General features: G+C 41.1%; 1 protein-coding gene across 5 annotated transcripts; it reads right to left on the bottom strand.

Moving 5' to 3' along the window:
* Positions 1-676: 676 nt before the first annotated feature.
* On the bottom strand, positions 677-25,395 carry LRRC31 (leucine rich repeat containing 31). Of its 5 annotated transcripts, none has more exons than XM_027875712.1 (10): positions 25,106-25,395; positions 21,793-22,083; positions 16,633-16,782; positions 12,412-12,579; positions 8,819-8,986; positions 8,461-8,628; positions 6,551-6,718; positions 4,473-4,640; positions 3,752-3,919; positions 677-1,041 (listed from the first exon to the last, which is right to left on the bottom strand). In XM_027875712.1, exons 1-10 carry the CDS (start codon positions 25,113-25,115, stop codon positions 710-712), a joined length of 1,791 nt encoding a protein of 596 aa, XP_027731513.1. In that variant the 5' UTR covers positions 25,116-25,395; the 3' UTR covers positions 677-709. The 5 variants fall into 5 exon arrangements, with proteins under 5 accessions (XP_027731513.1, XP_027731511.1, XP_027731512.1 ...); XM_027875710.1 differs by lacking the exon at positions 25,106-25,395 and adding an exon at positions 22,319-22,510; XM_027875711.1 differs by lacking the exon at positions 25,106-25,395 and adding an exon at positions 22,319-22,510 and having other exon boundaries at positions 16,633-16,779.
* Between the last annotated feature and the right edge of the window lie 351 nt (positions 25,396-25,746).

The raw sequence follows: 25,746 nt of genomic DNA, 5'->3' as shown, positions 1-25,746 counted from the left end.
CACCCTCCTTTGGATCCCTTCACCTTGTCGGTATCTTTTCCTAAGACTTCAAAATGTCAGGTCTGCTCTGAAGAGGGCAGAGTCCATGGCAAGACCATCCCCTTCCCAGTCTGTGTGCTATGTTTTTTATTAAATCTAATAATTTTTCTGAGAGCCAGTGTGCTGTTGTACAAAGAGTATTCCATTTGGAGCCAGAGAACAGGGTTTACTTAACCTCTCTATGCCTCAGTTTCCTCATCTGTAAAATATGGATAATAACAGCACCTACTTCCCAGTGTTGTTGAGAGGGTTGAATGAGGTAGTGTATGTCAAGCACTTTGTAAACCTTAAAGTGATATATAACTAACTATTATTATTATTATTAATATGATAACCTTGTGAGGGGGATGCTTTTGTTATTATCCCTGTTTTATTGATGAAGAAAGCAAGGCTGAGGGAGTTTTAAAGTGGATTGTCTAGGGTCACACAGCAGGATTCAAACTCAGGTCTTCCTTAATCTGACTCTGCTTCTTATTAACTCTGTGGCCACGGGCAAGTCACTTTACCTCTGAGCCTCAGAAGGCAGAAGAATAATTGCATGACATCCCTCCCAGAGTCAGTGTGAGGAAAGTGCTTTGTAAACTTCCAAGTGCCATATATATAATGATGAGTTATTATTATTAATAATAGAAGAGGCTTTTTTTTTTTTTTAGCCCTGGGTTAACAGATGTCACTGGAATCCACCGTAGTCAAAGTGGATGCTCCTTTTGTGATAGTGGTTGAAATACTCCAGGTCTTCCTGCTGAGGCCCTGGGATCCTCCATCTTTGGATTCCGAGCTCGGAGAGCATGGGCATTTTGGTTAAACCACTTAGCAAGCGTCCAAACCACAGTCCGCACTCCCGAAAGTTGGCCGGCCGAAGGCTGATGTCCAACTCGGTCAGTTCCTTCAAGAGTGGCACGTTTTGAGTAAACGTAGCCCAGCCTTCCTCTGAAATGCTGTCATTGTAGCTCAGATCCAGCTGCTGCAGTTTGGTAAGATGACCGGTTTGTATAACAGATGCTGAAAAAAACAAACAAAAAGCACTGTGAACTTGGGGGAGGGGTAGTGGGGCATCAGGAAGACGTGGGGTCAAGTCTAGCCTCTGACCATGTAAATTATGACACTGGGCAAGTCTCTTCATCTCCCAGGGTCCTAGGAAACTCTACAGCTCTGAGTTGGGATGTGCCAACTCGCTTTGGGAGAGGGAATTTCCTCCTCTGAGAATTGTCTATACCAATGAAATCATGGGTCCCTGTCTCTACTCTATGTCAGGTTCTGTGCGTGTTGCTAAGTCGCTACCCTCAAGGAACATACATCCTTTTTCTTTTTTTTTTTTCTTCCCAATTTTCTTTTTTTAATTAAAAAAAAATGTATTTCTCTCCCTCCTACCTCCTTATCTCCCGTTGGGGAAAAAATAAAATTAAAGCAAGATCCTTTTAACAAATATGTGTAGTCAAGAAAAATAAATTCTCCAATTGACTGTGTCTCATTCTGTGTGCTAAGTCTCTCTCCTCTGTGTCAGGAGGCAAGTAGCATGCTTCCCCATCAGTCCTCTGGGATCATGGCTGGTCATTACATTAATTACAGTTCTTAAATCTTTCAAAGCTGTTTCTCTTTACAATATTATTATATAAATTGTTCTTTTGGCTTTGTCTCACTTCACTCTACAGCAATTCATAGGAGTCTGCTCAGAATTCTCTGGAACCACTCCTATCATCATTTCTTATAACACAATAAATAGTATTCAATTACATATATGTGCCATAATTTTTTTTCAGTCATTCCCTGATTAATGGGTACTCTCTTAGTTCCCAGTACTTTGCTCCATAAAAAAGCTGCTATAAAGATTTTTGTATGTATGAGTCCTTTCTTCTTCTTTTGGTCTATTTGGGGGTATAGGCCTAGTATTGGTATTGCTGGGTCAATGCGCACACACAGTTTAATAATTTTGGGGGCATAATAGGAAGTTTACATGATAACATATGGGTATGTGTATCAGGTAGGTGGCACAGTGGATAGAGTGCAGTGCTTGGAGTCAGGAAAATTTATCTTCCTGAGTTCAAATATCACCTCAGACACTTCTTCACTGTGTGACCCTGGGCAAGGCACTTCACCCTGTGTGCCTCAGTTTCCTTATCTGTAAAATGAGCTAGAGAAGGAAACGGCAAACCATTCTAGCTTCTCTGACAAGAAAACCCCAAATGGGTCATAAAGAGCCAGACATCACTGAAAAATGACTGAACAACAACATATATACGTATGTGTGTGTGTGTGTGTGTGTGTGTGTGTGTATACAAAATCCTTACAAAAATGCAAAATGATTTGCAAGGCAGGCACTAGCAGCTGGAGATGGGGTAGAGTAGGAAAGGCTTTGTGTCAAAGGTAGCTCTTCAGTTGAGCTTTCAAGGAAACGAGGGATTTTCAGTAGAAAGTGAAGATGAGGGAAACGTGCCAGGCACAGGCGACCTAGTAGTGAGTAAGAATTATGCAGTAGTTCCTTCTTAGATTATACCTTCATTTTGGGGATATGAAGGTATTTTTGCAACAAAATTGTTTCCTTCCTTCTTTCCTGATCTTATAGCCTGGAAATCAGTGCTTGTAAGGGGTTAGAGGTGGTGAGAGCAGCAATTTGGATATAGCTATAGGAATGCAAGATAAAGATGTTCAGATCCACTCTACCCTTCCAGGGTGATTAGGGGAAATTCTAGGGTGATCTGCATGCATTCAGGGGCAAGAGAGGAATTAAAAGGAATTTATCATCACAACCCCAAGCTGGCCTGGCAGAGTTCCTGCTGAGGGAGAAACAAAGGAATCAAAAACACAGACTTGAGGGATTTTTACTGTGCTGACTGTATGGGGCTGTGGGTCTGACTCATAAAAGAGCTCAAGTAGCCCTGAGGCTTTGAAAGGAGCTGACAAAAGAGCTATAAACTCCTTCGGGGAAGAAGCCACTTAGCTATAATTTAACAAATAAGCAGCAGATGGCAGGAGTAGCACAGAAGCTGTCAGTGGAAAGTTGACCTCCTCCAGGACTGCTTTATATTTGGGTTGAAGTGATTAAGCGCCTACCAATGCTCCCTGGGTCCTATGGAAGAACCACAGAGATTATCCTGTACTTTCACTTAGCCATACTGAAGGCTATAAAGTAGGACTGGCAACCCTCATCCTGAATTCCTACACTCAAATTGCTGCCCCCTTCTAAATGACCACATATATACATCTACAGAGTAAAGATGGGAGGAGATAGAGTCAATTATCTTTGACCCCAACCTCTTTATTCTTTTCACATACCCCCTCAGACTGTTATTGCTTTGTTGTGGTATGCCTTCTCCTTCAAGGCTGCCTTTGCTGCTCATTTTAAACAGATTCACCTTTATAAAAATAATTTGGTAACAGGACAGAAACCAGGTAGCCTGGGAACATCACCCATTTCCCTGCCAGCCCCTCCCTGACTCTACTATTTCCCTGCATGTACACAGCACCGATATCAGACATGTTCTGATGCAAACACAAACTGTCTCAGTTTTTGAGCTAGAAGTGACTTTAAAAGTATTTTAGCATAAACCCTCCCTTTTACTGATAAGGAGAATTGAGGGACTTATCTAAGGTCACATGGACAATAAGGTATTACACCTGAGGCCTTTGACTCAGTATTTTCCCACATATTTTCCACCATATTGGAATGCAGGTTCTAGGCGCCAGGACTTCATTGTCACGGGCAAATGCATACCCAGGAGAGCCATATCTTCAGCAACCAGGGAGCAGCTTCTCAGTCTTAGCACTTGGAGGGCAGCCGAAAGCTTCAGAGTTTGCAAAAGCAGATTTAGGTTTCCTCCAACATACTTATTCCAAGAAAGGTCAAGTATCTTCAGGGCAGGAAGATACATGGAGGCTTCAGCTGAAAAGGTAAACATGAACAGCTTCTGTTTTCTTGGAGAAAACACCAAATGGAGCTTGAGTTCAAGAAATGTGCTGTGATCCAACAGGTTAACGTAGCTGTTTAATCTCTTGTTTTCCCTCTTCTGCAAATATTTGCCCCAATTCAAGGTTATTTATTTTGATTTAGAAATATTAGGAAAATATCAGTATAAGTTTCAAATATCTCCTCTCCCAGGATTTATTTTCCTTAGTCCTCTTTTTCGGTCAATGGGTGGGGTGGGAGCAAGGAGGAAATATAGAAGGCAGTTGACCCAGTCAGGTACAATTGCACCAGGAAAAGAGTGTTTCCTTCCTCAGAGAATGCAGCCTCAATACCTGTGGCATAGCCAACCCCCACTTTCCCAGGAGAATGTGGGGAGGAGGGAGGATGGTGGCAGGAGGGGAATGCCATGGTAGGAGCAGGGAAGTATCCATTTTCAATGTGATACTGCTTATGAACAAAAAAGTTAGATTCCCTCCCCTAGGCATCTCTGTAAGGCAAACTCTGTGCAGTGCTGGGAGAATTCCCTTACCAAAAGCTGTGAATGCTTCCTTTCCTAACGAGCAGCCAGTGATGACTAAAGTTGACAATTCTGGTAAAAACCGCAGTCTGCTAAGGAGATTCTCTGAAGAGCCGCCCACTTTCTTGTTGGCCGATAGATCCAGCTCCTGAAGACTGGAGAGTAAAGGGATGACCTGGGCTTTTAAGATATCACAGAGCGACACACTCATGAGTGGGCTGGAGGTGAGCATGGAGGTCTATTACTGCCCTAAGGATGGATATTCTTTAAAGCCCTCCCGAAGGATCAGATCCAAGAAAGCACCATTAACTCTGTCCTGTGCATTGGGAAGATGAGTTTTATTTCTTTTAATCTCCTCCAAATGTAACGGGATTAAGATAATTCTTAATTTCCAACAACCTTTCATCCAACAAGAGGGCTGTTCATTAGTGATGGTGCAGAGAGAGGTAGATACGTAGGATCAAATTCTCAGAATACTGCTGAGAATCGAGCTCCCCTATCTTTTAAAAATCATCCTTTTTGAAGAATAAAATGAGAACACATCTCTGATGATCTTTCTTTATCTATAGACACTTCTAGTTATGATCCTGGCCAAGTCACCAAGGTTCTCATTCTGCACCTTGGTTTCCTAATTAGTAAAATGAGTTTTGATTCAGTGGCCTCCAAGACCCCTTCCATTTCTAAATCCATGACCCTGTAAGTCTCTTAACCAGTGTGGGACTCAATTGCCTTGCCAGTTAAATAAGGGTTCCAATCTGTTGGTTTCTTAGGTTGGTTCCAAATCTGAAATTATCATCTTATGATACTGAGGCATAATGGAGGGGAAAAGGGAAAGGGAACATGCATTTATTAAGCACCTACAATGTACCAGGCTCTTTACAAATACTGTCTCATTTGATCCTTGCAATAATCCTGGGAGGTAGGTGCTATTATTATCCCCATTTTACAGTTGAGGAAAGTGAGGCAAACCTCTGAGGTTAAGTGACTTGCCCAGGATCACACAACTAATAAATGTCTGAAGTCAGGTTTGAACTCAGCTCTTCCTGACTCCAAACCCCAGTTCTCTATCCACTGCACCATTGTGTAGTAGGTAGCGCAGTAGATAAAGCTCCAGCCTTGGAGTCAGAAGGACCTGAGTTCAAATCTCATCTCAGACACTTGACACTTAACTAGCTGTGTGACCTTGGGCAAGTCACTTAACCCTGATTGCCTCACCAAAACAAAAAAAAAAAAGTGCTTTGTGTACCTTGAATCTCTATCTATCCTCATGTGCACACCTTCTCTGATTTCTGTTTGGCCATCGGGTTGGAAAAATAGGTTTCTTTGAGAAAATAAACACACAATTCTCACTCGCCCTGCTCCTCTAAAAAGAGCATTAGACTTGAAGTCAGGAAGACCTGAGTTCAAATCCAGCCTCAGACACTTACTAGTTTTGTGATCCTGGGCAAGTCACTTAACCTCTGTCTGCCTCAGTTTCCTCATCTGTAAAGTAGGGATAATAATATAGCACCTATGTCCTAGGGTTGTTGTGAGGATCAAATGAGATAATATTTGTAAAGTGCTTTGCAAACCTTAAAGCATAATCATTTATATAATATTTCATAAATGATAGCTATTTATTGTTATTATTACTATTCTGTTAGAGGAAGAAGAAAAGAAAGAAGGGTAGACTGAGTGGGGAGAGAGAATGCCTGTAGAGACAAAGCAAAGAAAAAGAAGGTTGGGTACACCAAAGACAAACTTCCCTCCTGTAGGATTTAAAACTAGATGGAATTTTCTAACCAGCATTTTCATCTACCTCATCTTACAGATAAGGACATTGAGGGGAGGTGAAGTGTGCAAGGTCACACAGGCAGTCAATAGCAGAACAGGATTCAAACCTATCTCGATCTGAGACACCCCCACAGTAAATACTGTTGCCTCAGGATCCCGGTGGCTCCTGCTTAATTTGGGGGCCCACCCCGCATGCCCGGATTGCTGCCATGACTCAGGGCAGAGGGAGGAGTAAGTTCCAATGTAGAAATGAAATTGTGTGGTCAGTGGTCAGTGGTCAGTGGTCCTCATTTATGGAGCTCCTCCTCAGCTCTTACCCAGAGATGCTACGTCATCTTCTGATAAGGAACACTGGTGAAGGTCCAAAACGTGGAGAAGCTTCAAATGAGCCAAGTGGGCGGCGGAATCTTTAAAGCCTCCTCCCACCTCCTTGTTGCCGGACAGGTCCAATGTCCTTAACTCGGGCAGATGTTCAAAAGCAACACCTGCCAAGAAAGCAAGAATCCCTTTCTGACATCCTGCAGATGGCTAGAAAATGAAAAAGTATACTTTGTTCCTCGTGGCAGGAGAGTAGGGGGGAACCTCTTGCTTTTGACCTGAGTTCAAATCTGGCCTCAGATATTTACTAGCTGTGTGACCCTGGTCAAGTCACTTAACCCTGCTTGCTTCAGTTTCCTGATCTGTAAAATGATCTAGAGAAGGAAATGACAACCCACTCCAGTATCTTTGCCAAGAAAAGCCCAAATGGGGTCACGGAGGGTCAGACACAACCGAAATGACTGAACGACAAAAAGACAAGGAACACGCCCCATACGCCCACACACTTTTGGGGGGGCCAGAATCGACACCATCCCTCCCGTTACTGAATAACAATATTGGACAATGATTTCTTTCAGCGGTATCGGGAGCTCCTGATAAGGAGCCGTTTCTCCCAATGCAGGTTGGTCACTGCTCTGCCACTTATGGCCTTAGAGAGTGTGTGGGGCACTGAGACATTGAATGTCATGCCCAGGGTCACACAGTCCATATGGGTAGAAGCCCTCCTTGGACTTCAGGCTCTGAGGTCAGTTCTCTGTGGTGATGACGGATTGCCTCTCTATAGCTAAGTGGCATCCCCTGCTCCCCAGATTGTGTCCCTCCCTGGCAGCTTGAGCAAACCTAAAATCAGAGAATAAACCCTGATCCTTGGGGGAGGTTTGGGTTAGTTACAGGATTCAAGAGAGCCAAATAAAAAGTGGAAGGCATAGAGTTGGGAAGGCCTGAGTTCAAATCCAGCCTCAGACCTTTACTAGCTGGGTGACCCTGGGCAAGTCAGTAAACCTCTCTTTGCCTCAGTTTCCTCAACTGTAAAATGAAGATAATAATAGCACCTACCTTCCAGGGTTGTTGTGAGGATTAAATGAGATATTTGTAAAGCACTAGCACAGTGCCTGGCACACAGTAGGTGCTGTATAAATGTTAGCTATGATTATTACATAATACTGTTGAACATAATGTTTTTGAAAGCAACGGTGAAATAGGAGAGGCTCAATGCCTTTGGCTCCTTTAATAATGAGGATAACATCGTTCGCCTGGACATTGACCTAATCTCCCAAATATTTACTAGTTGTGTTACATGACAGGGATAAGGCCAGGCCTCACAGATAAAAACCTCCCTCTCCCAGTGCGGGTTGGCATCTTCTCCACAGCTCAGAGTCCTAGAGAATTGCCTAAAGCCCTGAGAGTTTCAGTCCTTGCCCAGCATCTCCTGGCCCATATGTGTCAGAGGTGACACCTGAACCCAGTACTTCTGGTCTCCAAGGCTCTCTCTCTCTGTCCCCCTGAGTCACTACTTGCAAGGCTTTCACTAAAATCTTGGGATTCCTCACCCTGGTGTGGAAGTCACTCTGGGCTTCTGACTGGACAGCAGACTTTTAATAAATGCTTATTGACTGCTGAAAGCTATGACCTTGGAGCATGAACTCTGGCAGGTTTGGGAAGTCTGGACCCAGTGATGGTCTGCATGTCTCTTGTCCAAGAACCAGCCTCACTAAGGTCTGAGAGGCTTATCTCCAGGTGTGACAAGTGGAGGTGAGAAAGGAGTATATTCCTCACATGGGACATAACCCATGCCACAGACTTTAGGGAGAAATCTGAGATCTGAAAACAATTGCTGGGACCTCAAAGGTCATGACTTATTCCAAAGATTTTGAATAAAAGGAAAAACAATTCAGCCATTTTGACTCACCTAAAACCTGGATGCTGTCTTGAGTTAATCCACAGGTATGTAACTTTAATACTTTCAAGCGTGGGGTATTTTTCAGCCCCTGCACAATACTAATTAGGCTATAGCCAATATTTCTATTTATGGAAAGATCAAACACTTCAAGATTCTGCATCTGGGGTAGCACCTGACCTGGATAAAAAAAAGGAAAAAATATTGATTATGAAATTAATTTAAATAAAGCAGTAATAAGAAGCTAATTATATTTTTAAATTCAGGGAGGAGAGACAAAAGCCTGCTGAATTCCTTTTGATGAGCTCCCTAATCCTGGGAGCTCTCCCACCATTTTGCTTTTGGCTGGCCTTTCCCAAATGCCACTTACCTACAGATGCTGCATCTTCTGCTGTGAGGTCACAGTCCATCAGCTCTAGGATTTGGATTTTGCTCCCCTCTTGGATTCCCTGGAGGATCTTGGCCAGTTTACCTCCCACATTATTGTTCCAGGATAAGTTGAGTTCTTCTAGGTCTGGGGTGGTTGTAAGGGCTTCTCCTGTAAGGAACTAGGCATGACTCCAGGTCAGCTCAGTACTCTACACAACTTGGCGGGGAAAGGGAAAAGAAGTCACTCGGCTGGGGGTACTTCTTTGAGTTACCAAGAGCAGAAGTGAGACAGGACATTTTGTTGGCCCACAGAGAGATTTAACCCATTTTGACTCTGTGGATGCCATGCTTATCTGAGCCAATAGAGACAGGGCAACAGAATACTAGAAATGAGTAGCCTGAAGGCAATACAGTGTAACGGTTGGGGGAAAGTCTAGACAGGGTGCTTAGAATGCTCCTGGCCCAGCTGGGGGAATAGGACTATGGAAAAGGCAATGGGACAGAAAGGGATTCCTAGGCCTGGGTGGGTGAGAGGCCAAATAGTCTTTCTTTATATTTATATGTATTTATTATTACAAAGATATGTCTTATATCCTCACAATTATCTTATCCCCATTTTACAGATGAGGAAAGTAAAGCCCTGAAAGGCTAAATGACTTGCCTAAGTTCACACAGACAGTAATTGACAGAACTTGGACCCAAACCCAGTTCTTCAGACTCTGATTCCAGGCTTTTTTCCACTGCATCGAAAAGCCATTTTCACTCATCATTTAGCTCTTTTTCCATAAAGTCAATTATTAACAGCATCATTAGGGAAGACGTATAATTAAGTAGTTGAAACTATATTCCTAAAATGAGTCCTATTAAATGTTGATTGCAAACTGGCGTAGGGCAAGATTGCTTCTTGCTGTCTTGGTGATTTTTGAAGATTCATAAGAGGCTATCATGATAGCTTCCAGGAAATTAGAGGGACAAAAGATTGGGTTCGTGGAAATTAGTGGTATAATCCATGTGGGGCATGAGTATGACTCTTTTGGGGGGGGGAATCAAATTGGTTAATGCATTTTTTTTTTTGGATCGCATCATATTATCTCTATCTCCTTGTAAAACAGGTAAGCAAAATCAACTGACTAGTGACCTTTCCTGGCAACGTATGCTACATCCTGCCCAAGTAATCTCCCACTTCTGAGAGGAAGGAGGCATATTTCATTATCTATTCTCTGGGACCATTATTGATTTTTCAGTTACATGAGCATAATTCTTATCTCAAACTCCATCAAGGAAAAAAAAGAAACAAGTACAAGTTTAACCTTTAAACAGTAACATTTGAGTCCAAACCTTGACTGGGTTTTCTAATGCACCAAAGAAACTTACATGGAATTTCACTGGCAACCAAATCAAAGAACGTTAAAACTGGAAGGAATTTTCAAAATAATTAGTCCAACCTCTTCATTTAGTAAATAGGTAAAATGAGACCCCAAGAGATGAAGAAACTTGGAGGCCAAATAGTCTTAAAAAAGGACTTCTCAGCTGCCAGGGTTGGGGCAGAGAGGTAAGAGCAGAGGGAGCAAACAGGCAGGCAAATACTTTTCCTTGATGAGCAGAGGTCAGTTCAGCAAAGGAATTCTAAATCTACGAGCCCACAAGGGCTCTGGAGAATATAGGACAGTTACGTTTTTGACAGGGAGAAGAGTAAATAGGATAGGTCTGAAGCATAGGGCCTCACCAGAGGAAGGCAGACAGAACCAAGTTCCAAATTATATGGGTACAACCAAGGGGCATTGAGGGTCTGGTGCCTCCAAAAGAGCGGGTGAAGTGGAAAGGGTCCTCTCTTTTCTCTTTCCGGTTTCTCCCTCGGTCCTCACATTCAGTTAGTTTCTAAATCCTACCTCCCCATTTTTCAGTCCTATGGGTCTAGGTCAAGACTTCATCATGGCTCACTGGATTGAATGTAAAAGCCTTCCAACTGGTGTCTCATTGCCTTCAGTTTCTCCCCTCGCCAATCAACCTACACACCTCTTCCATATTAATCATTCTAATCCATAACTGATCGTGGGACTTTCCTACTAAAAAACCTTCAGTGGTGCTCTATCGTCTACCAAATAAAGTCCAGATTCCTTAGTTGGCTTCCGAAACTCTTCACAGTTTGGCCGCAGCCTGCTTTTTCAAGTTTCCCTTCATATATTCCACACAATAACCAAACTGTGCACCTCATCATTCCCCTAATTATCCTGTGCTTTCCCACTTCTGTTGAGTTTTGGTTAAGCTCTCCCTTAAACCAAAAGTATTCCTGATCCCCGGCTCTGTTTGCTAAAATCACTCCCTTCCTTATTCCATCTTATCCTTTGTGTATTGTGTTCCAATTAAAGTGGCCCACTCACTGTGTTTTGTTATCAAGGTTCCATCTCTTGACTGTGGCAATAAATAGGTGAGTTCCCATGAATGTCATGAACTTTTCTCTTTAATTCTGTCACTTAGAAGCTCTCCCTTCCCAAGTACCACTTCGTACGCAAGGCATTTTCTATTCTTCCTTTTCCTTATTAACTCCTTCTTTATAGATGAATTCAAAGAGAAGGCATTGGGAATTAAACCACTGGTATACTGGTGGGGCCAATGTACTCTCTATCTGGCACATAGTAGGCACTATATAAATGCTAGCTATTTATTATTATTTTATTTATTGCTATTATTATTACCTCTTAAAAATACTTTGTATATACTTGTTTGGAGGCAATATAGATATATAGCTAGTCTTAAAACTAGAAAGACCTGCATTCAACTTCTAACACCTCTTCTCTCTTTGAAGAAGAAAATGAGAACATGAATACTACATCCTGACTGAGTGGCCCTGGGCAAGTCACTTAACTTTTCAGCCAATTCTCTCAAGACTCTAAATTGTAGAGAGTGTGCCAGTTGGTCGGCAGAGGGAATTTCCTCTTTTGGGAATTCCCTAAATAAAGAAAATAGCAGATACCATCTTGTCCTCTTTTATACTTTGTATTTACTTATCTGTATTGACATTGTAAGCCACCAAGAGAATGTAAGCTCCCTGAGGGAAAGGATGGTTTCATTTTTGTCTTTGTATCCCCAACACCTAGCTCAATGCTTGGCACAGAGTAGGTATTTGTTGAATTGAATCGAGCTGGATGCCTTGCTCAGATGCCACCTTTTTTTATGAAAATTGCCTTGATTCCCCCTCAGCCCTAACACCTTGTTGGTTCTTGTCCTACACAGCCATCATCTTCAAATGTGTGTTATAGTTCTTTGTGTTTCTTTCATCTATTCCCAATTAGAATGCAAGCTCTTTGAAGGCACAGACCCTGTCATTTTTAGTGTTGATTCTTCTCCAGTGCTCCAAACATTGTCTTGTCTGATAAGTAGGTGCTTAATAAACTTTTCCTTGATTTCAATCCATTATTTTTGTTGTTACCATTAGGGAGAAAAATTCTGATAAAAGCATGGTGGACATTCTAAATGTTTTCCTAGTCATGTCTTGGGATGTTTGTACAGACGTTAGAGCTCTGTGATTGCAGGTTGCCCCGTCCCTAACTGAGAATTCTCCATGTTTCCTCTCTCAAGCAAACAGCATCATACCCAATGCTAAGACATCATCGGTTGTGAGCCTACAGTTACTCAGTCGGAGGATCTTTAACTTGCTGATATGATGAATTTGCAGTATGACTGGCTTGAGAGCTCCAGCTATGAAGTCATTCCAGGAAACATCTAATTCTTCTAGGTCTGGGAGAAGAGGCAGTAAAGCACCTAGGAAGAAACAAGACAACAGACATGTACATCAAATTCATGGGTATCACTCGACAGTAACTGCTCAACTATGTACATCTGCTGGGCTAGATTGACCTTGTTATTGTTACTGAACTGCCTTTCTTTCATTCTTTTTTTTATTCTTTCTGATAAGGGGTTATTGTAGATAAGATGGACGGGGATGCACTGGGAAGTGAAGGTGATATAAAAATAAAAGATAAAAATGTTTTTAAAAAGATTTCTTGTGCATTGCTCACTGACTTTTTTTTTTTTTTTGCATATTTAGCAATGTAAGGTAAAGAAAAGAAGGGTGGGGTGGGCTTTTATTTCCTGCAGTACAAACAGTTCTGGATTTAATTCCTTGAGTAAATAAACATAATATAATGTCCCTCCAAAAGATGTATATGCACAGTGAAGAAAGCAAAACCTAGATACACAGTGACTGCAATAATGTAAATGAAAACAACACTAAAAATTCAATAAAATGCAATGACCCATTTTGGTCCCAGAGAACAGATGTTGAAATATATTTGTCCTTCTCTAAGTATACAGGTGAAAGACTATGAGTGAGGAATATTTCAAATGTGGTTGTATTCACGGGCCAGTCGCCTATGATGTTATCATATTTGGTCACTTTTTTAGTTGGGTTTTAAAAAATTATTTTAAAAAGTTAGGAATTTGGCAAATATCAACAAACGTGACATTGTCATATATAAATGTAGGACCCCTTTGTCCAAGGATTTGGAATGAATAAAGATGATGGTAGTGAATCAGAACAGAAAGCCCCAGTGTTCTCTGATTCTAGAATTAAAGGAGCCATGTCTGAAAAGACAGTCTCTTTTGTCCTAAAGGATGAGGAGAGGTGAGAAGTAAGCAAGTGCACTGTGGAGGAGAGTATTGGAGTATTGGAGTTGTATTGGAGTATTGGAGAGAGAAGCAGTGGGAAGATGGTGTGAGAAAGCAGGGACTGCCTAACGCCCAGCGTCACCACCTCCTCAAACCAGCAGCTTTAGTTGGGACAATCTGGGAAGTAAGGAGAGAAGGGCGTTGTAACTGCCACAAAAGGACTGTTATTTGGGCTGAGCTTAGGCTGGATAGAGCCATGCAGAGGGCTAGGAGACAGACACAGAATTCAATGAATTCTGTATTTCCATACTTTGCCTCTTCTCCTTCTTATTCTCTCTTTAGGGAGAGATGAATGTACTTTACCATTTCTTGTTCACTAAGACTTTGCTTGCTTTCTATTTTGCCACTTACTTTAAAAGAAACCTGTTTGTCTAAGATGGTCCGTTACAGTACTGATTTTTGTGTACCCTTCAGGTTTAAATATAGTTGACAGAGAGGCATGTGAGTGGTAATATATCCAGGGAGAGAGAGATTTTCATAACTGCCAAGAACATTCTGAACATGAAGACTGGAGCTAGATGGAAAAGAGATTTTGTTGATTCATATTTTTTATAATTTCCCAAAGGCAAAGTAAGATCCAATGAATTCTGAACAAAAGAAAACTGAACCTATAGTAGTCCTTGTGGAGAAAGGGCTGGAGTGAGCGCTTCTAAATTCAGTTACTTTAGGTATTGAGGCAGCTAGGTATCTCAATGGTTAGAGCTCTGGGACTGGGGTCAGGAAGTCTCACCTTCCTGAGTTCAAATGTGGCTTCTGACCCTTACTAGCTGTGTGACCCTGGGCAAGTCACTTAACCCTGTTTCCTCATCTGTAAAGTGAACTGGAGAAGGAAATTGCAAACCATTCCAGTATATCTGTCAAGAAAATCTCAAATGAGGGCATGAAGGTCAGACACGATTGAAAGCGACTGAACGACAACAAACCTTAGATGTCTTCAGTGCTTTTGTTGTCCACACACAAATTTAAAGAGCTCCTTCCCTCCCACCTCCCTGAAGAGGAAGGAAGAGGAAGAGCTGAGACAAAGAGAAGCAATTGATCGGAAGAAGAGTTTGAGGGGATGAGGGACCGTGCCACAGAGAGTGCTGTCGTCTGGGCCTGCTGTATGGAACGGAAGTCCCATCAAGGACCCAAGCCTACGTCCCCAAGTCAATTATATCCCAAGGATGGCTTCAATAACTTTTAAGGAAAATCTTGAGTAGCCTACAGGGTGGATAGGGCTGCTGCTGACACGGGGAATAATTGGTTTTCTTGTTCACAAATATTCTTCTCCCCCCCCACCCCCTGGCTACAAAAAAAAAAAGCTAACTGTGTTCTCTTTACATACTCATTATTTCCATGTCACGATAGATATAGAGTTTGGTTAAATGAATAATTCTTATTTGTTTGTTTTCCTGTTTTTGCTTTTTGGTGAGGCAATTGGGGTTAAGTGACTTGCTCAGGGTCCCACAGTTACCAAGTGTCAAGTGTCTGAAGTTGGATTTGAATTCAGGTCCTCCTGACTCCAAGGCCACAGCTCTATCCACTGCGCCATCTAGCTGTCCCTCTTCTGTGTATTTTTAAAATGTTTTATCAGTTGTGGTTTTTTTTTTGTCACTTTCACTCCTCCATATAACTATCCTTTGCTCCCCAAGCCCTTCCTTGTAACAAAAAAGTATAGCCAATCAAAACATGTCCATACACTGGATGTCTGAAAACGTAGGTCTCATTCTGTACCTGTAGTCCGTGACTTCCCTGGCAAAAGGTGGGTAGCATGATTCATCATTGGTCTTCTAGGGTCATGGTCGTTCTTTCAAAGTTGTTTTTCCTTACAACAATATTGTTATTGTAAACCCTGTAGTTCTGGTTTTGATCACTTTACTCTGAGTCAGCTCATATAAATCTTCCTATGTTTCTCTGAATTCATCCCTTTCCTCATCTCTTATGTCCCTTTTAAAGTTACTTTAAGTTACTTTTGTGCAATTCTTTTTTGTTGCAAAGAAGGCCTCAATGAATGAGGGTGGGAAGGTAGATGGTGATTATATTAGTAAATAATGGATATAAATAACAAAAAGCACCCCCATAATTCCAAATAAAATAAAAAGGCTAAAACAATGTCATTCCTTCAACAGGAACAATGACTCACATGCCACAGTGGCAGAGAAAAATTGTAATGTAGCAGAAAGAACCTAGAAGTTGGGAGACCTGAATTCCAGCCCTAAATTGGCCTCTAATTAATAGTATAAACTTAACCAAATTGCTTCCCCTCTCTGGACCTTGGCTTCCACATCTGTAAAATGAATAGGTTGAAGTAAGTTCGTTCCAGCTGTAATATATGAGTTTGTAATATTTAAATTTTAAAATTTCTTTTCTATGGGACTACTGGTGGTCATACTTGTATGAGACCGTGAAGGGATCTCTCTCCCAGATGAGCAAAGTGAGGCCCCAAAAGGGAAGATGACTTGCCCAAGTCTACCCAGGTCATACAGATACAATGACAAGGGGTGTCTTGGCTGGTGATGGTGGCCTCCTGCTAAAGTCTCCTTTTCCTTTGCAGTGACATGACACTTTGGTAAAACAACAATAACAATAACAACAACAACAACCCCCTCTCCCCAAAACAAAACCTAGACGTGTTCTTTTTTATTTGTAGATACTACATGCGCGGTATTTCCACGTCAGGATAGACACAGAGTTTAGTTAAACGAATGATTCTTGGAGTGAGAAACCAAGGTCATCTCTCTTCCCACCCCACTTCAGATTTAGGCCAAGCAGATGTTTCTTGCTGATAATGCGACTTTTTACTCCCTGGGTAATTAAAAAGCCACACATGGCACACCTTCTGGGACTGAGGCGGGGCTCTAGTTTATCGGTGTGTTCTGAGGACTCATTTAATCTGCAATGACAGATGTTGTCTATGGAGCAAGACGCAATTAAGAATTGGATGATACCACCAAGAGGAAACAGGGACCAAAGGAGGCTGTCCTATAAACTCAATGCAAACTCTTTGAATCTAGAATAAATATATAACATATGACGTGTGATATGTGATAATAATACAATTATTATTATTATTTTCATTTTAGAGACGGAGAAGCTTAGGCTCTGAGGGGTTTTGCCGCTTCTCTGTAGTCCCCAGGCTCTCAATCCATTTATCTTGTCTGTACCCACCGAGCTCAGCAGCGTCCATTGATGTCAGTCCACAGTTGTTTAGATCAATGCTTCTGCTGTGGGACTTCTTTCCCAGCCTCTGCAGGAACCGTTCCATCTTAACTGTATTAGATTCTAAATCTGTTTCTGTACCAAGTGACTGAGACTCTACTGTGGCATAAAAATAAAGAGGGAGTTGTGTTTAGATTCATTCCTTCACTCCATCGGACACCACAGCCTCATGTTGTACACGACGCTGTGTAAGGTACGAGGGTAATACCAATAACAATTGTACTCTAAAGTTTGCACACTGCTTTGCATTTGTAGCATCTTGGATCCCTTTCACTTGAAGATGCTCAGAAAGCTAACCTAAGTTCTAGTTACTTTGCTAGCAGAATCCTCTCTAAATCATAGCTCAAAAGCCCCTATCAATGAACTTACATGTAACTAGAAAGCTAGAAGACACATTATGTTCAAAAGCAAAGGCATTTAATGAAATAGAATAATAGTGGGAAAAAAAGTAACAACAGAACGGCTTCCTCTGTTGCTTACCCTCCCACAAATTGTCTTTTCAATAGGAAAGGGGAACATGTAAAGCATCGCACACAGAACATACATACATAGGGAATGTGTGTGTCCAGGACACCCAGGTACAGGGGCAACTCATTTATCCAGTGCTGCAGAACCACCAATGTTGTAGCACTGTTGTCTGCTATGACTGCTCCTAAATGAATATCCCTAAACACTGCACTCTGTTGGGCATCTTTACTCTATCAGGTCTCCAGTTATGTCCAGGGATGTTTAATACTCTGTCTACCATTCAATGGGAATGTCATGCTTAGTAAGCCTCTCTGTGACAGGGGAAAGCTGCAGCCCTTGCAGCTGATAACTAAGAATCTCTTCCCCTCAGATTGCACCAGAAGGTAGCACATGCCCAAGCTAAGATCATATCTACTCTATGAATTCTGTTCTTGCCTACTTTTCCTTCTTACTCATACAGTTCAACTTTTATTTGACTTATTGTCAGAAGACCATTTTAGTTGTCATTCCTTATTGCAAATCATAATGGGAGAAAATCTCCCCATGGCTCTTTTTTCTAAAATAGGAAAGATGCTGAGTTAAATTATGGTAAGGAAATTACTTTTGATTTCCACCTATCATTATCCTTCATTCTATGCAAATTACCAGGACTTCATTAGTTGGAAAAGATTGAAAAGGCTAAGTAACCTTTTATCCTACCTTGTACCACCACTACTCCAGTACCTCCTAATCTTTCTCTCTTCTCTTTAAAATTTTTACCCAAATAAATAGTTTGCAGTTTTGGAAAATTGCATGGGGCTGCATTTAAACATCTACAACATAACATCATCAGTATCCTGATAGGTGTCAAAATGAATATATAATATAGTTGCTGGTAATTTTTTCCATTAATCATATTATAAGGGCATGCAGTAAACAGGAGCTCTTGTGGCAGTGGAATATTTAGAATATGATAAAAAACATATAGATAGTTAGACCAAAGCATTGCTTGTGCAATAAATAATTCTCAGCATACATTAGTAGTAACATATATATATATATATAACATTGCATATTATCATAGTAGTGACAAAGTAACATATATAATGCACTATGTACATACATCTGCTAGATATAAGCATATGGATATGCTATATGTAGAGAGGCATGATAACTGTGTTATGGCTTGTTTTCAAAGAGGACCAATGATGTCATGGGTGATATAGTAGCATACAATATGACAAATCATAACTTATTTAACACATGATAATATACATTATAATTCTCTCCAAAGCACATGTTACGTGCCAGCATCCCCTGGCTACACAATAATCACTTCTCCAATTTCTATAAAACATCATAAGTAAGTTTAGGAACCAGCTGAATAATCCTGGCACCTGTTCCTAAGTTTGTAGATGGCTCAGACTGACCAACATCATCTGAGAGACAGAATAGTAGAGAGGAAAGGGTGCCAAACTTGGTGTCAAAGCTCCTGCTGTGTGCCAGGCACTGGCTAAGCACTGATAAAGCCAAGAAAGGCAAACGACCATCTTTAAGGCACTCACAGTCTAATGGGGGAGAAAACATGAAAACAACTATGTACAAACCAGACATATAACAGACACATCAGAGGTGACTTCAGAGGGAAAGCACTACATTGGAAAAGGATTCTTACAAAAAAATGAGATTTTAGCGGAGACTTGAAGCCAGGAAATGGAGAAGAGGAGGCATGGAAGACAACTAGTGCAAATGCACAAAATCAAAGGACCTGGGTTCAAATCTTGACTCTGCTACCTGTGTGACCTTAGAAAATTCACTTAACCTATCTGGGTCTCAGTTCGCTAATCTTTAAAAAAAAATGAGTAGAATGAACTAGATACTATCTGAAGTCCCTTCCATCTCTTAATCTATGACTCACAAACCAACTGCCCTATGGCACAACTCCTGAGCTGGAGAAGGAAATGGAGAACCATTCCATTATTTTTGCCAAGAAAACCCCACATGGGGTCACAGACAGTTGGACAAGGCTGGACAATAACAACAACAACAATTATTATTACATTTATTTTGTGTATTTAAAGTCATAATTCTTGTGAATATTTATTTTATTAAAATTTCATTATATTAAGTATTACTATATTAAATAAATATCTGTAGCTACTTTATATGGTATCTGGCTTGGTAGGTATATATAGCTACCATCCCTCCACCTACTTTTTGTATTTATCTGAACAAATACTATTGACTCAAAAAAAAGAAATGTTTTATATATTCTCCTTGAAATATAGATTTTAGCTCCTAGAGTTCTTCACATTTCACCAGCACTTCTGTGATATTTCCAGTTGTTATTTGTATTTACATCTGTAAGACCAGGACTCAGAAGGTTAGTTATTTCTTCCTGGCTACTTACCCTAAAATTAAGATATGGTGCCATCTAGAAGTTAGTGTTGATTTAGTTATAATGGTCTTATCATCAGAACAAACATGCTTTCCACAGCCAGGCCGCAGCACTGACCACTTCCCCCCGCCTCCCACTACATCTCTTTCCCCAGACACACTAGAGGAGGGTCAGCCCTCATTCTTTCCTTTACCTCAGTCTTTGACAACTATATGGCCCTTCCCCTTGCCAAGGCTAACCCCTGTCTATGCTCCCTTAATCCCCTCTCCCCCATCTTCTCCAGCAGGTGACTTCCCCAAACATCCCACTGCTCTCAAATCTTCAACCTCTCCCTAACTAGGGTTTCTTTCCCTACCTCCTTCAAAAAATGTCCAGGTCTTTCCTCATCTTTTAAAAAAACCTTCATTAAAAACCTGAAAAGACTTCCATGAACTGATGCAAAGTGAAGTGAGCAGAACTAGGAGAACATTAATAGCAACACAGTAACAGCAACATTGTGCCGTGATTCTGATTGACTTAGCTCTTCTCAGCAATACAATGATCCAAGACAATTCCAAAGGACTCATGATGGAAAATTCTATCCCTATCCTGAGAAAGAACCAATGGAGTCTGAGTGCAGATCGAAGCACACTATTTTCACTTTCTTTATTTTTTCATTGCTTTTATCCCTTTTGTTTTGTTTCTTCTTTCACAACATGACTAACATGGAAATATGTTTTACATAATTGCACATACGTAACCTATATCAAATTGCATACTGTCTTAAGGAGGGGGGAAGGAAGGAAGAGAGAGAATTTGGAACTCAAAATTTTATAAAAAATGAATGTTAAAAATTGGAAAAAATAAAATATTGTTAAAAAGCTTGTCATTAGACCTTACCATCTACTCAAGCAATCATACCATATCTCTTCTCCCTTTCTCAGCCTAAAACCTACAAAAAGCTGTCTGTATTGCCTCTTCTCACTCACCATTCAACCCTTTGCAATCTGACTTCTAACTTCACTCAATTAAATTGCTGTCTCCAAAGTTACCAGTGATCTCTTGATGGCTAAATCTGATGCTATTTTCTTAGCCTTTAAGTTTTTCAACCAATTTTGAAAGTCATGAGTTTGAATCCTGCCTCAAACATGATAGCTATGACCCTGGAAAAGTCACCTAACATCTTTGAGCCTTCGTCTCTTCATCTGTAAAATGGGGATAATAATAACAACCACCTCACAGGGCTGCTGTGAGGATCAAATGAAGTAGTATATGAACAGTACTTCACAAACCTTAAAGTGATATATAGTATATATATGTTACTTCTTCCTCCTCCTTCTTCTCCTCTTCCTCAACCTTCTTCTTCTTCCTCCTCCCCTTTATTATTATTATTATTATTATCATTATTATTATTATTATTATTATTATTATTATCACCACTTGACACAGTTAACCACTTTTTCCTCTAATACACTCTCTCCTTTCTGGGGTTTTGTGATGCTAGTCTCTTCTGGTTCTCTTCTTCTGTCTAACCAATCCTTCTCAGACTCCTTTACTAGTTCACCAGTCATATCTTGCCCCCAGTCTGTGGGTGTTTCCCAGGTTCTGTCCTGGGCCTCTTCTCATTTCTCCCTTTACATTCTCTCTCTGGGTGACTTTCTCTAGGCTAAACATCTCCAGTTGCTTCCCAATATGATCCCAATATGGCTCCCTCACCATCCTGATTGCCCTTGTCCTGATTCCCTCCAAGTTTTCACCAATGTTCTGCCCCAAACTTAACACAAAACTCCAGATGTGATCTGACCATGGCAAAGTTCAATGGGAACTTCACCTCCTAATTCCTGGGAGCTATGCCTCCTGTAATGCAACCCAAGATGGCATTAACTCTTTTCAATTGCCAAAAATGGAAGATAATTTCACTGATTACCAGGCTGCCTTCTTTTAAATCAAGGGTTCTTAACCCAGGGTCCATAGTCTGGGCTTATGGATAGATTGCAAAGGATCTGTAATCTTAAATAGGAAAAAATATAGCTTTATTTTTGCAATCTTCTAAGTGAAATTGAGCATTTCCTTCAGTTATTTAAAAATATTATTTAGATGCGGGATCCATAGACTTCACCAGGCACTGCCATGGGTGGGTTAAGGACCTCTGTTGTAAAGAACAAATTCCAACAGGATACAAGAAAAACCTTCCACAGTTATAAGATGGCCCCTTAGTACAACCTTTCACATTTTTCAGAATTAAGTTGTCATTAAAAAACAATGCAAAGTTAGTTAGAGGTTACCTGTTTCTGAGGTGGCTGGTGTCTCTGAGATGGTCTCAATTTTGGTTTCAGTCCCGGCCTCAGTCTCCACCTCCTTATCAGGTTGAGAGTCGGTGGTTTCCAGCTCACTCTTCTCCTTTGGACGGTCAGTTTTGGGAGGGTTGAGTCTAGACCCCTTGAACAATCTGCTGACCAAGGAGCTCTGGGACTTCCCCTGTTTCTCAGAGGATTTTTTCCCCTGTAGCTGGTTCATGAATAAGTTAAAGGGGGATTTTCTCGAGCTGACTCCTTCTGGTTTCTCGCGTTTAGATTCTGAGAGAAAAAAAGTAAAGATACTGGCCAAAAGCATTAAATCTCCTATCCCCCAAGAGCCAAGCATCCATGTTCTTCCCTCTTCATTTTTATCACTAGTATTGTCTGAGGCAAACACGGATGTGATTAATGCAGGCTCTGGAAACCAAGCCTGGGTCTGGCTTGACTAAATCTAAATCAAACTTTACTTTTTTGCTTTATTCCCAATGTTGTATCAGTTGTCACCAGTCCTAACCTGGGCACGCAACGTAAGTCTCTGTCTTTTTAGAGGCACTCCTCATTCCATTACGTCCACTTCTCTGGGCCTCAGTTTCCTCACTTTTAAAATAAACATGTTGAGCTAGATGATGGTTCTTGCCCGCTCTAGCTCCAGAATCCTTGTTAGGAATCAGATAAAAAGTAATTTCTTAAGGGCTTACTATGTTTGAAGTACGAGACTAGGGTTGGGACCGTTGATTTTTATTTTCACTTCACTTCATCTGGACAAAAATGTTGGGAGAGGAAGGGGAGTGGCCAGCCTTGAAAATCTTGAAGAAAACCCTACAAAGACCTTTATTTTAAAAAACGACAAAGAAAAATGGAAGAAAAAAGTCTTCTGCATTCAAATCTCGCTTTTGAAGAGTTAAAAGGAAATGAAAAGGTGTAGCAGGATGTGGTCCTGTTTACAAGGGAAACCACACCTACCCACCCACCTTGTGGTGCTGGGCTAAACCCAGAGGTAAAGGATAACCTCATTGTAGAGTAGAATGGGCGTGGAGCCAAGGAGTCTGAGGATTTAAAACTTAAAAACTTCATGGGCCCAGCCCCATGAACTGGCAAGTGAGGAAAATGAGCCAGAGATGGGAGCAATAAAAAGGAAAACGGGGCAAAAAAAAGGAATGACCACTCATAACAATGAGGGGATGAATGGAGAAGAAAAAAGAATCTGAGAGACTGGGAAGAATCATCACAGGATTTCTGAGCTGGGGGGGGGGGGGCTAATTAGGGAGTCAATCAATGTGTCACAGTTTCTCTATTTACAAAACGAGGAGGAGATACCGGATAATATCTAATATCCTTTCTGGCTCATATCCATGAACGCCCAGCATGTACCTGTTCTTTTCCCTACCTTCTTCCACCCTAGTGGCTCAACAATTATTATTTTACAGAAAGGGAAACTGAGGCACCCAGAACAAGTACTTTATCTAAAGTTGCACAATTAGGAAGGGGAGGGTGCATAGACCATCAGACACCTGGACTTACCAAAATGCTTTTTCAGTGTTAGCAAACCTTCATTTATAATTAAACCAACAACAATCACTGGCATTTCTAAAGTATTAACAGCTTGTAAAACATTTTTCCTTGCAGAAGCACTGTGAGGAGATAAATTAGGTATTGCAAGCATTATTTTCCCCATTTTGCAGAAGTGGAAATAGGGATATTATTGAGGAAATATGTGATTGAGAAAACAAAGTGGGCCAGCCAAAAGGAGGGAGAATGGGATTATTGGTCAGTGTGAATATTCCATTGGTGTTGTTTCTGTTCAGTTGTTTCAATCGTGGCTGACTTTTCATGACCCCATTTGGGGTTTTCTTGGCAAAGACACAGGAGTGGTTTGCCATTTCTTCTCCAACTCATTCTACAGATGAGGAAACTGAGGCAAATAGGGTTGAGTGACGTGCCCAGGATCACACAACTAGTAAGTATCTGAGGCCAGATTTGAATAGAGGGAGATGAGTCTTCCTGACTTGAGGCCTGGTACTTTATCCACCGAACCACCTAGCTGGGTGCTAAATAGGGTTTTCATTTTTCCTGCACAGAAAAGTTCACAAATGTGAAAGAATGGAAAAGTACAACCTTGTAGGATAACGCACGTGGCGAACTAGGCGGTAGATGTTTGAGGTATGTGTGTATGTGTGCTTTGTGTAATCCTACTTGGCTCAGTTTGTTTTCTGCGGTGACATAGTGTTTCTTGCAGATGAAATAGTGCATAAGCAAATGCAAAATTTATGTTATCTTGAAATTGTTCTCCAACATATCAAATGTGTTGGAACAAATTTGCATTTTGAAAACAAGCGTTATACTGGAACTGACAGTATGTATATCTTGTATATGCTTGGTTACTTACATAGTGTCTCTGATCCTCCTCCATTGAATGTGAACTCCTCGAAGGTAGGGACCATGTTTTTGCCTTTCTTTGTATCTCTAGACCTTAACACAGAGTCTAGCCCATACTAAATGTCTAATAAATGCTTGTTGACTGACTGACAGAAACTTTTTTTGTGTGGTAGTAAGACTGAATGCAAAGTGAGAACCCATCCATAAGAATGGTGGCAGATGAATGTACATAATATTGTCGTGATGAAGCATGAGAGGTTGTATGAACTGGTGCAAGGGGAATAAAGCAGAGCAGGAGAATAAGACATGTGATGACTGCAATGGATTTGGAGTTAGAGAGGACCTGGGCTCACATCTACATTCTATTTACTGCCTGTGTGACCTGGTCACTTCCCTTCCTTGGACTTCAGTTCATTAATCGGTTAAATCAGAGAGATTAAACTCGGCTTTCTAAGGTACCTTCCAGCTCTAAATCTCAGATGCTATGAACATATGATGAAGCACATCCCTTCCCTATGAGAGAGGTGGAGGTCTATGGGAGCAGATTGCCTCATATATTGTCAAACACAGTTCCAGCATATTTCCCCCAAATAATATTTGTTACAAGGAAAAGTTCCACGGTTGGGGCCTGGGGCAGGAAGAATGTTGAAATAACTATGGTGCAAAAACAAAAACAGGAATAGAACAATGAAAAAACCCAAAGGGCTAACATTTCTACTAATTTGCTTTGTTTTCCAGAAATAAAATGCTAGATTTTCAATAGATGAGCTTTTTGATGAGACAACATCAGAATAATGGATTTTAATCAGTAATTTTCCTTGCACAGAAATCATCATTCTCTGTTTCTCTTTGCCTTCCTGCAGCCCTCTGTCTGTCTCTTTTTGTCTGTTTCTCTCTTTGTAACAGGCAGAGAAAAGTGACTTACCTTCTTCCATCTTGTGGGTGAGGTTAAAACGTGTTAGCAATTCAGCAAGTGTGGTTTCAGGACCTTGAAAAATGTCTATCCCAGCTTCTGGGATAAAAACATGCTTTTAGAGTGGCTTGTCCAAGAGAACATGCATTTCCTGGATGGTTCTTTTGACCTTAGTAGCTCAATTCCAAAGCCACCAGGCTGTCTGTGACCTGCACTGGCTGGACTTCAGCAGCCTGACTCTGACCACTAGCCTTGGAGAAAAGCCAGAAGATGTGACTGCAGAGAGGTCCTGAAAATCGAGCTTCTTGGGAAGTCTTCTGACTTTGTAAGGTGGAAAAAAAGTAGAACCCCGCCTCCCCCTCTCCAGGAAGTGATAGGGAGGAGTGACTTTTTTACCTGTAGAAGATTGCCAGGAATGGGGTGAACCAGACTGACCCATGACGATGAAGGCCCCAGGATTTCTGAAGGCTGCCTGAGAAGGGAACACGTTTTGATTTTTTCACCTTTGTACCAGCCTTGGGAAGGCAGGTGATAACCGTAAGCCCTACCACACTCCTCTCCACAAGGATTCTTGCAAATAATCTGCAGCAATAGGTCTTTAGGTCAATTGTATTCTTGTTGAAAGAGCAGGGCGGAGAAAGAATGGAAATGAA

Source organism: Vombatus ursinus, unplaced genomic scaffold, assembly GCF_900497805.2.
Source record: "Vombatus ursinus unplaced genomic scaffold, bare-nosed wombat genome assembly UNPS02014810.1, whole genome shotgun sequence".
Taxonomy (NCBI): Eukaryota; Metazoa; Chordata; class Mammalia; order Diprotodontia; family Vombatidae; genus Vombatus; species Vombatus ursinus.
This window is presented reverse-complemented; position numbering and strand designations above follow the sequence as displayed.

Excerpts from the sequence above, each read along its gene's own strand:
- LRRC31 (XM_027875710.1), bottom strand. The coding sequence starts at position 22,364 with ATGAGGAGTGCCTCTAAAAAGACAGAGACTTACGTTGCGTGCCCAG. Across the intron at positions 12,580-16,632 it reads AATGGACGCTGCTGAGCTCG|GTGCTTTACTGCCTCTTCTC; the intron begins GTGGGTACAGAC and ends GTTTCTTCCTAG. Across the intron at positions 3,920-4,472 it reads GGAAGCATTCACAGCTTTTG|CTGAAGCCTCCATGTATCTT; the intron begins GTAAGGGAATTC and ends TTACCTTTTCAG.